At 43.0% G+C, this 17,033-nt stretch overlaps 1 protein-coding gene across 16 annotated transcripts in view; it reads left to right on the top strand.

The window, feature by feature from the left end:
* MTSS1 (MTSS I-BAR domain containing 1) overlaps window positions 1-17,033 on the top strand; it is a 125,897-nt gene that overhangs the window by 79,430 nt on the left and 29,434 nt on the right. For 10 of the 16 annotated variants that reach the window (XM_085053533.1, XM_085053544.1, XM_085053547.1 and 7 more), the window contains 3 exons: window positions 11,570-11,654; window positions 13,075-13,166; window positions 14,914-15,003. In XM_085053533.1, coding sequence (XP_084909659.1) covers window positions 11,570-11,654; window positions 13,075-13,166; window positions 14,914-15,003 — 267 coding nt within the window. The remainder of the gene's footprint in view (window positions 1-11,569; window positions 11,655-13,074; window positions 13,167-14,913; window positions 15,004-17,033) is intronic. The other 6 variants (XM_085053548.1, XM_085053539.1, XM_085053543.1 and 3 more) reach the window with 1 other exon arrangement.

Here is a 17,033-nt window from a genome sequence, read left to right as displayed (position 1 = left end):
ATTTTAAATCTTGATTCTGTCACATCATTAAGGTTCCTTTTCACTTTGTCATGTTGTGGTAACAAAACTAGTTACCAGTACAAGTGTTTGGCTGTCCAGCGTGGTTAAGTTGGTTGGTGGGTGTTTGCACAAGCAGGAGAAACAGATTGATTCTTTCTGGAACAAGTTCTGTGTAGTCTATAAATGATGTGAAAAATGTGTGTGTTTTTCTTTTTAACTGCAACTTTAAATTTGCAAAAGTTTTGGCCTGTGTTGACCCTGCAATGCCCAGGAGACTGTCAAGAATCCAGAATAGCTCTGTGTCATTAAACGCCTGGGTGTTAGCTGCTCCTCAAGAACTGCCTGCTGACACACTTTACTTTGGGGAAAACAATTTGAGGCATCTTTGCCCTCTTTGAGAAGCTTTCCTTAAATAAAACCATAACTTACTTCTCAATGCAGATGCTAAATACAGGCACAGTAGTGTTGTTGAGCAGCTCACATAGGGGTTTGCTGGGTACACAGTGAAAAGTGCTTTGCTCTGTACAGCGTTTGGTTGCAATGATTTCAACACAGTTGTGTTGCAGCCTGGGCTTTGCATGGCTGTGGACTTGTGGTAGGGTACACAGCATTGTCATGAGAAACACTGCTCATGAGTCAGTGCCTTAAAGCATTGCTACCCATGAGGGAAAGGTGGGCAGTTCAGTAACTCTCTCTGTCCTGCACACCTTTGCAGAGCAGCTGCATCCTTGTTGTGCAGCCTGTGCTTTTCACTGTCTTGCAAGATTTCAACTTTCAGTCTAGGACAGAGTTGACCATGCTGGCAAGTAGCAAGTGGATTTGAGTCAAACTTACACTTGGTGATTTGGGACTAGAGCCCAAGACTTAAAGCTTCCAAAACCTGGAGGTTCTCACTTCAATTAGCAAAATAAAATGTCATCATCTCTGTTGGCTCTTTGTGTTACAAACTGCATTTGAGACCACATGGCAAGAGTTGAGTGATCCAAGACTTTTCTCAGCATGTCCAGCACAGTAATACAAACGTGGATTTCCTCAGACTCTCTGTGACTGTGGGCATGTTTGTGTGTATAATTTCTGAGTGACCTATCCTCAGGCTGACTGTCTTTGGGAGAAGAGCTGGTTGAATTGATCCTGCTGCATGTGGCTGAGCAGGATGCAAGGAAGGGGAAACCTTTCATGTAACAAGATCCCTGTGAAATATTGGAATGTGGGTTACATGGTGCTAAATCAAAGTAGTCTCTGGGGGAACATAGTTAATAAATTCTGAATAGGAGGTGACCCTTTCTGAACACTTGCACTGCACTTGTAATTTATATGCTAGTCCTGTGTATTACAGTGCTTAAAACCTAGGTCAGAAATCCTCCATCCAAATTTGGCACCTACTCCTGTCTTTAATGGCCAAATTAATAGCAGTAGGTCACAGCCAGATGTTTTGTTAGGTGCAGGTTGATGAGGTCTGTTAGAAGAACAAGGGAGCATCAGAGCGTGTGAGGAGCTGTGAGGTTTAGATGGATTTTCTGCATTACCAGAGATGTCAAATGACCAGATGAATGTTTCTTTGCTGAAATCAACTTAATTGTAAAGCACTGTGCATTATTTCTTTGAGAAACGTGAAGAAATGAAGCAAGTTAGCAATTGGGCTGGCTGCTTTTTGTAGGTAAGCTTTAATTGGTTTTGTGTGTGTTTCTCAAAATGCCACGTCCTTCATTTTTCAGAGACTGGGTTGTGACAGTACTGTTTTGTGTACCTATGGTGGATGTTCACATTCCTTTGATGTCAAAGCTTTTACTTGCATAAAACAAATAAACACTTTCCACATTTATTTGCTGTGTTATGTTGACAAAACAGGGCCAGGGGTGCTTGGAAAACTCTATGTTTGAACTGCTGAGACAGTGGACTCTGGATTTTAGGTAGGGAAAACAATTTTCACAGTGTCACTAATCAGCAACTGGAAGAGAAGCCCAGGAATCTCCACCCCTAGAGATACTCAAAGCTGGACTGACCCAGAGCCCCAGGAGCCTCATGAAAGTTGGCCCTGCCTTTAGTGGGCAGTGAGCAGACCAAACAGCCTCCCAAGGTCACTTCCAGTCTTGTCTCTCTGGTTTTTGCTGAGTAAGATACTAAAAGGAAGGACTAATAACCAAACATGTTACACCAGTGTTTGGAGGGGAGCTGGCACCTCCCTCCTCTGGAAAGAGGGGCATCCCCTAGGAAGGGCATTAACATAGTTTTGCATGCTGCTGATGTGGCATCACTCTGTATGGGTTGCAGCCTTGTTTAAAGCTGCCCAGCCCCAGGTGGTTTGGTGATTAAGGACTAAAAGATGAGCAGGACTTGTCTAGAATAGTAATAGTAATAGTAATAGTAATAGTAATAGTAATAGTAATAGTAATAGGCTGGAATGGAAGGTCTGTCTTGTGTGAAGTGTAAGGTATGAATATCCTCCTGTTCCTCTCCCTGGGGGCTGTTCAGTGAGAGGAGGTTCTAAAGGTGTTTTGTACTGCAGTGAGAGAATGGATAAAGTGATGGAGAAGGATAGCTTCTGCTCCTCTTTCAAGGTTTAAATTTCAGGATTTCCAAAGCCCTGTTCTTAATTAATCTTAACTTTCCTTCTACCTTTTCATTTCTAGTCTTCCTCATTGACTAAGATGCTGGCTTCCTGAAGCTTCTTGCAGTTGTTCTCACTCCTGAGGGTGATGGAGTGATATTTCCAAGCTTGGCCTTCCTGGCCAGGTCTTACTAACCTGGTGTGCATTGCATGTCTGTGGATCACAGCAGCCAAGTACAGCTAGGTTAGGTGCATCTGCTGTTTCAGGGGTCCAGATGTGTTCACTACAGTTCAGCAGAGCTTGTTGCAAGAAGAAATGCAGTTGCTCTGTCGTCATGGGAAGAGATCAGCACGTCCTTGGTGTTTGCCTGCCAGTCAGCACTGCTGTGTCATGCTGTACACTGTGGTTGTAATGCCATACCCCAACGCAGCTTCGTTTCATCTTTTCCGAAATATGTGCCTTTTTCTGTTTGTGACTCAAGAGAATCAAACCTTTTCTCCTGCTGCACTCTTCATGGTTTAAGCAGGCACATTTTAAATGCAGCCTGACAGTGTAGATTGTTTGGAAGGATTCATGGGATAAACAGGAGTTTGCCTGCAGAGCCTGTGAATCTGTGCATTCAAAGCAGCCAAAGATCTGGTGAGCGCAGCCCTGTGCTTGTAAGCTGTCTCACCTGATCTGCATGCAGCCTTGTGTGAACTTCACTTGCTGCTTACAAGGAGAAAATGTCTGTGCCTTTTCTAAATTCAAAAGTTCAGAGTTCGCTGTGCTTTTGAGAACATGTGTTTATTGAATTTAAGGCCAAAAGCACAAAGACCTCCAGTTCCTCTGCTTGGAGATGGCTGTCCTCATTTCACTTGCTGTAACAGGTGGAATATGTTTTTTCTTTAAGCCAGGTTCACTGTTGTGTATCAAATTCCTTTGTACTGCAGGCTCAAACAGCCAGCTGGTGTCAAACCCATGCAGTGACATTCTCCTTTGCCTTTGTGAAAATTCATTATATTTTAGTAAGGCTGAGGAAGTTGAAGTTGAAAATTAGTGGGATACAGCCAAATAAAAAAAAACAAAAAACAGCCTATCAGTGAGGACAAAACTGGTTAACTGAGAGCTGACCTGATAAATAGCATAACTGTTTTTATACCAGGCTATATGAGCTTTGAGGCAATCTGGATAACTAAACACCAGTGCCCTGGATTCCTGCTACCCTTCTGCTATCTGCCACTTGATTAAAGAGGCGTACAGGTTCTCCGTGTGTCTGCTGCAGAGTCTCCTGGGGTTTAGGGGAGAAGTCTGCAAAGTCATTACGTTTTTAATCTCTTCTTCCAAGCCATGTTGAAATGAGTTTGGAATCACAGTAAATAAAACAGTGGAGATGAAGTTGAGTAATGGGTATTTCAGTACATATTTGGGCCCAGTGCAATTTTAAAATGGTCTTTGGAGCACACAGAGCAGCTGCCTTGAGAAAGTACCAAAAAGAGGATGTATTGCCTTTTGAAACACCACCAGCACCCCACTGTATGGGTGAGTTGAAGTTAGAGATTATTAACCCTGAGCAAAGGCATGAAATTGCCCCAGGAGAGGAAACCATGTCCCTGAATCCCCGGGGCAGGGACAGAGCTTTCCCTTGCACCCAGGGCCTGAGATTTTGCACTAAATGCTTAGGTGTGCATTGAGCCTTTTGTGCATTGATGATGATGATGTATCTCTGTAACTATCTGAAAAAGAACAGGCATTCTCCAAAATTTCTTGAGCTGATGATTTTGTAAGGTGGTTTGAATGATTTTTACCTCCCTTTGTCCCTTCATGATCTTTCCTTCAGTTCACTAAGGAAGTGTGCTCTGCTGGAAGAAGTGACAGTATGTAAAAATAGCACTGCTTTATTTTGCAGATCTGCTTGCTGTGGGGTTTCAGTTAGATCTGCTGACTTGGATATAAAAATAAACTTTTCTTCTGCTTTTTGCACCTGCTTGTCCTGGTGGTGCTTGATTTTGTGCTTTGGAGGCAGTAGCCATTTGGTGGTAGCTGAAATCCTTGCTGGATGGGGATCAGCAGCACAGATGGTTGGGAGACCTGAGTTAAAGGGCTTTGGACTTTTGGAGCCAGAGGTGTTTCGGACAGTAGCTAAACATAAAGAGGAGAAAGGCCTTGTAGGCTTTTTAGAGCCTCTGTGGGAGTTGTCAGTTCAAAATAAGCAGTGTGGGTTTTGCCAAGCGTGCAGTGGAATTGCAGTTGGTGTTCCAAGCCATTTGCTGTAAGTGTATTATCCCTTCCCTTCATTCAGTAGTGCTGTAACCTAATCAGATTACATTGCAGTTCATCGCTGGGCCCAGGCAAAATAAAGATCTGTACTTCAGAAGAACATAAGTATCTTGAGTTACTGCTTCTTCACACATCAGGCTGGCATTAAGTGTTCATTTAGAGCCAAATTCATGGAGGTATGGAGATCAATGAGCCTGGCCATCTAAATAGGCCTGAACCAGATCTCCATCTTTCCACCCTCTGGAGCATGCAGTGCAGTGTGGTGCTCAGTGCAGCAGGTATCCCTGGTTGATGGAGCTGGCCTTTGCATACCCACTGGCTGGCAGCTCAGCTCCAGGATTCTGCACAGATGAGGGGTTACTCCACATTAGCACACAGGCTTGGCCTGGTGCTCTTCAGCTCCAGGAATTCTCTTTCCTTTACAGAGTTCTTTTTATTAGCATGTTCTGTTTTTATTGAGAGCATGAGCTTGGTGACTCGTGTTGCCTGCTTTCCTTGACCCCTTGATGGGTGGAGCAGCTGGGGCAAAGCAGTTGGATCTGCTCAGGTGACAACTGTTAGGTTTACTGAGCTATGCATAGAGTGTTTCTGGAAATACATTTCAGTATAAATCTGAAAACAAATGGGGAAAAGGTATGGGCAATATTAGTGGATAGCTTGATTGTGAGTACAGATATTTAGCAGACCCTGTATGTTTTCAATACTGAAACTATTTGTATTCCTAAGAGTAAAATGTAAATAATGGTCCTTGGAAAACACTATACCACTCTGTGGCATTTGCTCTTCTAAGCAAATCTGTTTCTAATGGTGCTTTGGTTTTGTGGCATTGAAAACTCGATGCAGAATTCTAGGTTCATAAAAATGATCAAGAGGCACCTGAGAAGAGGGATGGATATTAATTCTTGCAAGAAATCACCAGAAGCAAAATTCTGTCTGTGCTGGCAACACCATTTGTGAAAGGGAGAGGAGGATGGGGCAAGCCAGCTTGCACTCCTGACACAAACACCTCAAGCTGGAGGATTTTATTCCTGGGAAACACTTCTGCCTGGACTTTGGCTGCTCTCTGACAGGATGTCATGGTTCAGTGATGCATTTTGTGTCTCTACAAGTTTGTAAATCAATGACAGACTCAGTTTTTCAGAAATTGAACCGATGTGTCCTGTGATGCTTAAAACCTTCCCAAAGCACTTTTAGCCACCTGTGTGACATCCTCCTTCAAAGTGGAGTGCTACAGGTGAGCTTTGCATTCATGCACTGAAGGCTGACTAAACCTAAACTGTCCAGAGGTCATAGCAGAGCTGGTTCATGGCCATATTTATATGTTGGATGGACTGTGTAGTGACTTGTGTGGGCATGGGTGAAATTCTGACCCTGCTTCTTTAACGGCAGTGCTCGTGTTGACTCCCATGGGGCTGGGATTTTGTCCAGTGCTAAGCTAGAACAGCTAAACTAAGCAAAAATGCTGCTCATTTGAAGGAATAAGCAAGATCAGAAGAAGTCACAAGAACTTCCTTGCATATTCTGTGACAAACTGCTGGAACATTGTCATAGTCTGTTGCAGGGACTTCCGAAAGCTGGTGATTACCAGGGCAGGCTGTGGGCTAGGGGTGGCTCAGGTTTCCTGTTCCTTTGGCTTCTTTGCTGCTTTAACTGGCTGCCACTGCCACTCTTCTCAACTCTGTCATCGTCTAATATCAATGAAAATGCAATTTGAGATGCTGCTAGTCCCACCCGTGAACAAATGCTGGTTTCTTCTGCAAAGAAGAAGATAAACCACCCACTGCGTTTTCCTCTCAGCTGGACTGTGTGGGGCTCTGACAAATGTGACACAGAACTTCATAGCAGGCCTCTGTAAATATGTTTTCTGAGTAATTTGCACAAAAGGACACTCAACCAAACATTGCAAGCAATCTGTTCCTTTGCAATGACAACTGCAGAGGTGCAGTGTATGGAAATGGCCTGCCAGACTCGTTTTATTAAATTTGGTTAATCTAAAATTCGTAGGTGAGTTTGACCTTGGATCTGCATTTGTTGATCCAGTCTTCAGTGAAAGATGTCTAAAATAAATCTACAAAAAAAGAAAAAAAGCTCAGGAAATGTTTTTTCTTGGTTTTGAGCAGCAGCTTTCAGGGACTTTACCAAGTTGTTCAGAAAGGCTCACAGCAGCTGTAGGAATAAGAGTGCCTTGTTTTCTTTTCGTGTCTGGTGGATGCTGAACAACATCCATCTGTTGTCTGCAGTTTTTGGTGTGTTTTTCCAACTTACCATCCTTACCTGTTGACACCCTGAAACATAAAGAGCTGCCATAACTCCACTCTCAGGTTTCTGTCCCAGTAGTAATACCTGTGCTGGTCACTTTTAAGCAAAAGCTGTCCTTTTTTCTCTCTCTGCTGTAACACCCTGGAACTGATCCCATCATCCTTGAGTTTCAGGGTGGCATCTGCATAAAAAGTTTGGCAAGATCAAGGTCTGTGCCCCATGTAATCAGTGATGGAAACTGCTTGCTCTTGTAGCAGCATGAGTTTGGATAAGGGTTGAGTAATGGCCATTAACTCAAAATGTCCTACTGTTAGTCGTTTGTCATAGCCTCCATGTTCAGAACTGCATTTAATAATCCAGCCTCCATTCTGCTCCTGCTTTAATCTTCACTCAAAAATGGAAGCCTCTTCTAAAACTTTGAAATTACAAAAATATTACAGCCATTTTTCATCATTCTCTCCCTTTTGGGAAAGAGGGAAGTGGCTGGCACATTTGGACTATGCCCTTGAAGATAAAGATGAGCTCGTTAATAAGTTGGAACCTTAAAGGCACTTCCTGAAAGGCAGCATCTTCTGAGCCTGCTGTGGTTGCTCAACAGTGAAGTGGGAAGAGGAAGATAAGAGGTTGATTGTAGTGAGTGGAGTATATAGAGGCCGTGCAGTTGTACAGCTGCACATTTCATCAAATAATCATTTCCTTGATATATGAATGTCATTAAATACAAACATAATGACTCCTATAAAACAATTGAGTCACTTTCCTACAGTCTCCCCCTGTTGTCTCTCTGTGATGTTGAATGACAAGCATCGAAAGAAATCATTTATGCCTTTATAGTGGACTCATTGCAGTGTCATGTTCCACAGATTTCTGTTTAATTATCTCACATGAAGAAAGTTTGTGGTCTTTTATGGGCTTAGGCAGGAAAGTGAAAAGCAAGGAAGGTGAGAGCAAAGGCATGTTTTGCCTTGCAGAGTTGCCTTTTACTTACGAGAAATAAGGCTGATGTTATCACCCACTTTCTAATCAAATTTGACAGGAGCATTTTGTTAAGCCACTTTCTCTGAGTGGGAATTCTGATGAATACAGCTCTCATCTCCAGTTTCAAAGTATTACTTTACCCTGTTCCCAGGCATTGTTTGCCTTAATGGAGGAATTACTACAGTATGTCAGAGAAGCAGATAATTCACGGCCTCATTTTATAAACTGAGAGCCCAAGGCACAGCAGTTTGACTTGCATAGCTGCAGGGCAATGAATGAGCCCAGGTCACCCACCCAACTCATGGCTTGGTGAAAAGTTTGCTACTGCGGCCTCAGTATTTCTGTTTGGAAAACTTCAGCTGCTGGAGGATGTCACAGCATTCTTCCAGGGATGCGCTTGGAAGTGAAGTGTAGACGGACAGTGCATTAGGCATACTCCTGACACACTTCTCTGTCAGGTGCTCTTCTTGTCACCACATCTGGGGGTTGATAGCATTGAAAAAGAAGTTATCTCCACTGGTGTTCTGCCTGCCTGGCTCATGGCTCCATCCTTGACTCAGTAGGCACTTGGTCACTTATGGAGCAGGTTTTTGAAAAGACAAACCATAAATTAATTTGGAGGCTGAAGCATGTTTTGTATGACTGTGGCATTGGCCACTGCAGTAAACTTGTTACTAGATTTTGGCTACTCAGGTGCATAGCCTGTACCAGGACTTGCACACACATTAATGCTGCTTGTAAGGTCCATGTCTGTGTGCAGTGTGCACACATTGGCCACCCACTCGAGCTGTGAGTAAACATCTCATCAAACTGTAATTTAGGTAAAGCATACGTTACTCTTCTTCATTGCAGATGAGACTGAATAAAAGAAACAAATCCAAGTTACTGTCCCTTGTTATGTTTGGATATTTCCAAACCACTGCAGTGGTACCAAATGGTTCCCTTCTGCCAGTTTGTGTAGCCAGCTGATCCCAACCCTTTGGAAACAGGAGCATCAGTGCAGTTCTGCTGGTGGGAGCCAACCTTCACAGGAACCTGCTGAAAGCTGAGATAAACCCTTTGCTCTGTGGGTGTTCCTGGAAGAGCAGCTGAATGCATTGGTGATGGCCATGGCGCTCCAGCTCAATAAATCAGGGGGTGGTGAGAGGCCTGTATTTAATTTCTTTTGCTTTCTCAGGAAGCATTTGTATTCTTGACAGTTAATATAGCTGGGAGCAGGGAAGTAAAGCTCTGTTCAACTCCATGCTGTTGGAGTCCTTCACACATGGAGGAGAAGCAGTGGGATTCTGGTATGGGACAAGATGGGTTAGAACTGACCTTCATTCAGACTCGTGACTCTTCCCAGCCCCAACCCACTCCCTGCACCCCTCCCTGGACCCCTCCCTGGGTCCATGTTGACCAAGCAGAGGTGCTGGCTCAGCCCCCCCAAACTCCTCAGCAGCACCTCTCATTCTTCTTCCCAAGCAGAATACTAAACCCCTCTTCTGCAACACCTTGTTTCCAGAAGGGATATAAAAAATTCCACTAAACCATTTCTTTTCCTTTTACCCTCATCAAAGTAGTCTTCATTCACAGAATAAAATTAACACCTCATTCTTTGATGTTCATGTAAACACTTATGGATAACATGAAGTTTTAAAAGGGGGGAAGAGCCAGTAGCCCACTTACCACCAACCAGTTGCATTGGGTTTTTTCCATGGAATAACCTCATTATTCCAGGCTTAATTTATTTTGTTGTCTTTTTATTTTTTTTTTTTACTCTGAGCTTTGTTTGGCTGTTCTGCTGACCTTGCCCATCCATCTGTACTGTGTTGAGGGGATATATTTATACTTTGGTTGGTGGTGTTTCAGTTAAAATTCTGTTATCTTGGAATTAAATATTAATAGCAACTGACCCTTGTTTCCTAGTCTCCTCAAACACATGGTGCCTTATTTCCTTTTTATTGTTCTAATACGACCCTTCCTTTTTCATATAACAGGCTTAGGAAAGCAGTGTCACTTAACCATTGATGGTCCTTAATATTGCAGTATTTCAGTGTGTTTTCAACCTGAAAAACCTACCTTATGCTTAAACTCGATTCAGAATTGCTCTGCTGGTAGCCAGGGAAATTTTTCGTTCTTTGTTCTTCTTTGCCTTTGCAGTTGTGCCACGTTAGGCTCTGAAATAAAATTATTTTTATTTGGCAGCTGATCCAGAGAAAAATGCCTGTATTTTGGGACAAAGGTCCACTCTCTGTTGTGGATGTTGTCCTCCTTCTCCACTTGCTTTTTCTCTGTTACACCTCTCCCCATCTTCTCTACTGCTTTTTGAGTTGCTGGGGTCCGTGTGCTTTTCCCAACCACCTATATGCAACAAGGCTGCAGCTCTTTGGTGTTACCAAATAATATTTCAAAAGCTCCTTATAAAAACATGAGTAATCGGGCAAGTGACAAAGGACTTTCTGTTTATCTTTTTGGACAGCACCAAATAGCCACAGTTTATTCCAGTTATTTAATGCCTTTGTTCCAGAGCCATTTCGTGGGCACAGGATTTAATTCTGCAAGAATGCAGGAAGATGGTGCCTTGTTTTCATGTTTAAAAAATCAAAATGTTCAAAAATCTTAACGTTTCTTAGGAAGATTTTTTTTTTTTTACTTGAGCAATGCTATTTTTAGAGCCTAGGGAAGATTTTACTGTGATACAAGTCTAAGGTTATTTTAATAATCAAATAAGACTTTTAAATAGATGCTGATATATTCGCTGTTCCAGAGAGCACTACAGTTTGGAAACAGTGCATGTGAAGGTTGATGTTTGTCTCCTGAAATAGTAGATTTGACTTGCAAATGAGAACTAAGCAAGTACCAAAACTATCACTAATCGAAACAAAGTTATATCGAAATGTGAAGGGCTGATGGGAGCTGGTGTTGCTGACTGCAGTGGGGCAGGAAGGATGTCTGTTTTGGGGAGGGAAGGCTGGGAAAAGGAAGGGAATATTGGAAAAGCGATGGGTTTGTCCCACCGGGGAGGCGGGCGAGGGGCCAACGGCGCCACCTGCTGGCCATGCCGGGAGCGGGGCCGAGCTCTGGAGAGCAAAATCCCTTCGAGGCGTTGGGTCTGGAGAGTCTGGGGATGGGAAAATCGGATCGAATCCCCTAGGTTTGTTTCTGAAATGTGGAAATAATTTGTTCATAGATGCCCACTCCCTTGACAGCTGTTCTTCTTGGCTTCTGACATTGCAAATCCTTTTCTTTTAAGTCTTCTGCCACAGGGTTGGGCCTCATGGCACAGAAAGCTGCCTGGAATAAATGTGTTTTAATCGTGTTTGGTTGCTCAGCTCTGGTGGACAGGAATTAATCTCTTCCTGCAGAGGCAGATACCACTGAGTTCTGCCCCATTAATAGCCTGGTTGATTCTACAGTTACTATTAATCTGTTCTACTGTTGCTCTGGAAGACATGGCACCTCCCTCCTGGTTGTTATGCCTCTACACCACAGGCAGGAGTCTCATCAGGGGTCTCACCTGCCTTTTGGTTTTTGTTTTTCAGGTGGTACCAGAGAGATTGGGTCTGCTCTCACCAGGATGTGTATGAGGCACAGAAGTATAGAGTCCAAACTCCGGCAGTTCTCAAGGTGAGTGGCTCCATACCTGGCCCAGCACTGGAGGTTCCTCTTTGATGTGTTGCTGGGGAACACCTAAAGCTGTTCACCAACATTGGCTTCTCAGCTGACCTCTGTCTGTGTCTCTGAGAGCAGCAGTTGTTTTCTCCCTGCAGCACATTAGGTACTGTGAACATGCAGGGTTTCCCTTCGTGTTCATGGGGCTGGGCCAGTTCACCTCAAATCACCTCTAAACGCTGCAAATTCCACTGCCAGTTCCTGTTGCTCAGTGCTGAGCAGGCAGCTGCTGACGTGACCAACTGACCTGTCTTTGTTTCAGGACTTTAAGCTTTGTCACTAAGTTTTAAACCAGCAGCAGCAGCAGCAGCAAGTGTTGTGCTGCTTCTTCAGGCTTGCTTCTTCTTCAAATAGCTTGCAGCCAAGAGAAAACCTGCAGCAGAGGAGTATAGGAAAGGCAAATTCTCTCATCCTGTTTTTGCAGTTGAAGTTAGACTGTAGAGGTAATGAGAGAGGATTAACTCAAGTGTAACCTCAGCTGTACAAAAACAACCTACTTCTGTAGTAAGTAGTAGTTTGCATGTGTGCCTTTTTTAACCAGTCTTAGAAGCTATACTTGACCTTAGGTGAACAAAAATGATACTTCACCATTTGACTGATCACCTGCTTTGTTTTTTTCCTTTTTTCCCCCCATTCTTGGAAATGTTCAAAACCACATTGGATAGGGCTTTAAGCAACCTGGTCTAGTGGAAGGTGTCCTTGACCATGGCAGGATGGTTGGAACCAGATGACCTTTAAGGTCCCTTCCAACCCAAAACATTCTATGATTATTCTGTGGTTATTTTAAAATATTTATTGAATTTGCTGAGAGGAGAGAACTTTAGTCTCCGGTTACCACAGAGTTAGGTGTTTAAATGGATTGATCCCAGTCTCATTAATTAGTGGAGCATTACTGGGGCTGTATCATGGACTCCACCAGTGTGAGGTGAGGCACATCAGTGGGCAGGATATTGTTCTCTTGTACAGCTGCTCTGTCTTCTTGTGTATATACATGTGCTATTTAAGTTTATAATCTCCATGGCTGCATGAACCTTTCTGGTCTCCAGAGTATCCATTTAAATTGTGTGACAGTTGAGTAGGCTCTGTTTACACTGAACTGTTTCGGGTCACTCCTCTGCTTTACACTGTTCCTCACTGTCCTGAGCTTCTGTAATTCTGGTTATCTTGTAATGTGGATTTTTAAAATTTTTTTAATCTGCTTCTTTCTTTTGCTTTCTCTAGTGTAAACATTTTTATGCTCTGATATTTACATTGTGACACTGGTAGCTGTCACAGCAAAAAGTAAAAATACTCCAATATTGACCTTGGCTCTCTCTGTAAGAATAGGGGCATCTGCAGGATTTGATTGCTCTTTGTGTTTTTTCAACAAAATTAGTGCTTTAATTGACTGTCTGATAAACCCACTTCAAGAACAGATGGAAGAGTGGAAGAAAGTGGCCAATCAGCTGGATAAAGACCATGCAAAAGGTAGTTATAGAGGAAGAATTCTTTAATAGGAGTAAGATTGTAATACTAATTTTCCTTCCTCTTTTCATGTTTTAACTGGGGAACTGAATGACATGCTTAAATATGTATAGCAGTTTTTCCTCTTCTAAAACACTCCTCTCCCAAGGTGCCTAACAAAATTTTAACCCTTGCCATATGCATTTTGAAGGTTTAGTGTGCAGGACCCCCTCGGGATGGGCTGCTTTTCTAGACTGGTAAGCAGTGAGTGGTTTTAACTCTTAGCCCACTCTCCCTGTGTGTACTGAGGACTGGAGGTGCCTCATCTATCCCTGCAAAGCCCTGGGGTGTCGTTAAAAGCAGCTTGTAAGATCATGTTATGCCTCAGCCATAGCATCCTCCAGAGAATGCACAGCCCTGTAAAACATTGTTATTTTATACCTGATGCCACACAGGAAGTGCACCTGGGGAATGGGAGAGCTCTGCTATTGGGCATGGGATGCCCAGGGCTGCAGTGGTGATGGCAGCTCCAGAGGCTTTCCTGGGAGAATGAGCAGCAGGCAGCAGTCTTGCACAGCAAGCACATGTTGGTAGATGCCTTTGGCTTTGCAAAACTTGTACTGGGAATGGTGGCCCTCTAGCACAGGTGCTGAAAGCAAGTTGCTGTTCACCACTGACTGACCCTTGAAAATTGAAGACTTTTGTTATGTCTGAAAGAATCAGCAGTACCATAATTTATATTGGGGAGGGTGAGAACTGATGGGAAGGAATGGGCTTGACCTCTAAAAGAGGATTTCCTTCTTACCCCATTGTTACTGCAGTCAAATAGAAGCAGTTGGATCAGCAGCTCTTGAAAAACTTCCTACCTTGTGCTGCAGAGAGTGTTAAGCATGTAGTGAGAAGGAGAGAGGAATCACCTGGGGTCCTTCCTGCAGGTGGGGGTGACCCAGGCCAAAGTGGCAGTGAGATTTAGAGTTTACTGGGCAGGCTTGGGTGCTGGGAGTGCAGTTGGCCTCGGTACAGTTCCTGTGCCTGCCATCAATCTGCTTCTGTTTTTCCATCTACAGAAGAGTAGTAATGCTGATCTCCTTTGTTAAAGTGTATGTGTGTATGTGTATATATGCACACAGCCTTTTTTTTTTTTTTTTTTTTTTTTTTTTAAGTATAATTTTTAATATTTGGTACCTTTAGTGTTCCTGCACTAGAGGTTGAATATTTTGTTCTGGGAGTTTAATTTTCCTGGGATTTGCAGCTTATCTGAAAATGAGGACAAGTGCAGTGTGCTCCACTTCATCAGAAGGAGCTGGCGATGTGACCCTTCCTTGGGCAGAGTTTTAGCACCCTCTTCCTCTGCCTGACTCTCATGCTGGAGAGGGATCACAGGATATTCTCTGCCTTGCCATTTCTGGATATTTGTTTTCTGAACACAGATGTTTCGAGAAACCTGTCATCTCTGTTTTCCATTCCTGAGAGTGGATGAGTCTCTGAAATGAAAAGCACTCTAATTTTGTACTGTGTTCTCAGTTGTTATTTCTGTAAAGGCTTTGTTTATTTGGGAAAGATTTTGGTATGTGAATGTGCTCACACCCTAAAATGTTACATTAAGCCAAATGTATAGGCTTCACAAAATGTGAGTTCTAAGCCACTTTGTTTAACAGTAGCTGTTCTCTAAAAGTTTGTAGTCTCATGTCTTTAAGTGTAGCCTTTTCTGTGAAAAACATTCATTTTGACATTGATTATGTTGATAATAGAGATCGTGTGTGTTTTTTAGAATACAAAAAAGCCCGCCAAGAGATAAAAAAGAAATCGTCTGATACACTGAAGCTACAGAAGAAAGCAAAGAAAGGTAACTTTCTTCATTCTGTACTGTTAGCAACCTTCTGATCTGTGCTCATTGACAAAGACAGAACAGGGATAGGACTTTCTACTGTAATAATTCTGCCCCTCTAATGTATTCGTGGTACATACTTGGGTACCAGGATACAATTGCTATGTGTCATTTAAATCACGTTCTGAAGCTGCCATCTAATGTTCTTACACAAAAGCCTTAAAACTGTTTGTGCAAAGTCAATCATGTTCTAAAATAGAGCCCTTAATGCTAACTTTTTCTTTTTAGGAACACTGACACTCTTAACATGACTGCTGCAGATACCCATAAAATTTTCTAGAAACTTTTGGAACGATACAAAAAAAGCCATTATGTAAATGTTCCATAACCATTAACATTTCTCACTGTTCTCCCTTTCTGCCACTCTTCTTCTTCTTTCTCTTTTTTTAACAGTCTGTAATCTCCTAAACCTTACTTTATGCCTCAGGGTGTGAGAAGGTGGCATGGGTTGTTGTCAGGGGGCAGGGCACTTGGCAATCGTAGAAAACTAAAGATGAGTGAGAAGAGAAAGGGAGCTTTCCTGAAAGGCAGTTTGTCTTTTTTAGCAGCTGTGTCTCGTGCTTCTGTTGCTCTCCCACCACCACCTTGTCACAGGAGTTTCATCACTGTTTGGGAACATGCATCACTGCTAGCTGCAGCATAGCCATCACTAAGGGTTTTACTTGGCCATGTGCAAACCCCACCAAAATGATTGCAACAATGCTAGGGAACTTGTACAGAAAACTTCCTGGCTCCTTTTTCTGCACTGGGCTCTTCCCAGCTGGGTCAGAAGTGTGCTTTGAGCAGCTCTCAGTCTGCAGGTTGCAACTTGTCTTTCCCTTCCTGCCTAAAAACTGTGAACCCAGGGACAAGCAAAATAAATGTTGGGGTGGGGAGTTTCTTGAAATTTTGAAATTGTGTAAGTGTTACCCAGAACAAGTGAGCTGTCTCTGACTGTCCTTCCTAATAGGTGAGTCAATAATTACACTGGTAGAAATCCACATGACTGGAAAACTGCTCTTGAATTTTAGCTGACTTTAGATAAGAGATGAAGAAAGATGAAAGCCAGCAGGAGGGAGCTTCACTCAGTAGCTTCTGTGTGTCTGTTTGTCAGAAATTTAGTGTTTTAAATCAGAATGGGGATGGTTAGGGGAACGTGACTTCCTGACATATGATTTTATTTTTGGGTGATGCATAAACATGTTTCTCATTTTGTGTGATGAAATGTCCGACTTAAGACCAACAGCTTTAGAGAGTTTGTGATATTTCTTCCATGTCTCCTCCTGTCTCCCCACCTTTTCTACTCTTACTTCTTCTTGTCCTTGTGTGATACAAACAACCCTTCAGTGCATGGTAGGTGAGCACTGAGTAAAATGTAAAAGCATGAAATGGTTTGGGTGGATGTCTGGGATCTGTGGAGAAGGAGCTTTTTTTTGAGCCTGTTTCTATGGATTGACAGCTGTCAGGCTCCATCTCCCCTTCATGCTGCTTCTGAGTGTTCAATAAATCAGTCTGCAGTATTGAAGGAGGAGGGATCATTTTCTGTGTAGTGCAAAGAGGGAAGAGAAGCACTTAAAAACTGATGGAAAAAATGCACTGTTCTCATACTGCAGATGCCACCTACATCTGTCTGCATTGGCTAAAGCAAGCAGGACTTGGTCCTTGGATTTTCTGGTTTTATATCCCCCTCCTCAAATGTGACCCAAGTCTCGTGATGAGAGTGGGGAAACGGGTGTTTTGGCCTCCTTCAGGATTAAAGTTCTTTGAGCAAGGAGTGGAACAGGCCTCCTTTTGCCATCATTGTTACAGCAGTCATGATGTGACTGAAGTCTTGTTTCTTTCTTTTTTCTTTTTTTTTAATGCAATTAAATTCTGCAATTCCCTTGCTTAATTTTGCTGTTGCGATGGTTTTTTTGAGTTGTGGTGAAAGTGCTGTATTTTTGTGTTGTCCTCTTTGGAGCTGCTGTCAGACTCAGTGTTTGGTCCAGAGCACAAAACCAGCAGGAGTCAGGAGGGGTCTTAAG

The sequence above is a fragment of the Lichenostomus cassidix genome, chromosome 2 (genome assembly GCF_008360975.1).
Source record: "Lichenostomus cassidix isolate B80296 chromosome 2, HeHo_3.0, whole genome shotgun sequence".
Lineage (NCBI taxonomy): Eukaryota > Metazoa > Chordata > Aves > Passeriformes > Meliphagidae > Lichenostomus > Lichenostomus cassidix.
This window is presented reverse-complemented; position numbering and strand designations above follow the sequence as displayed.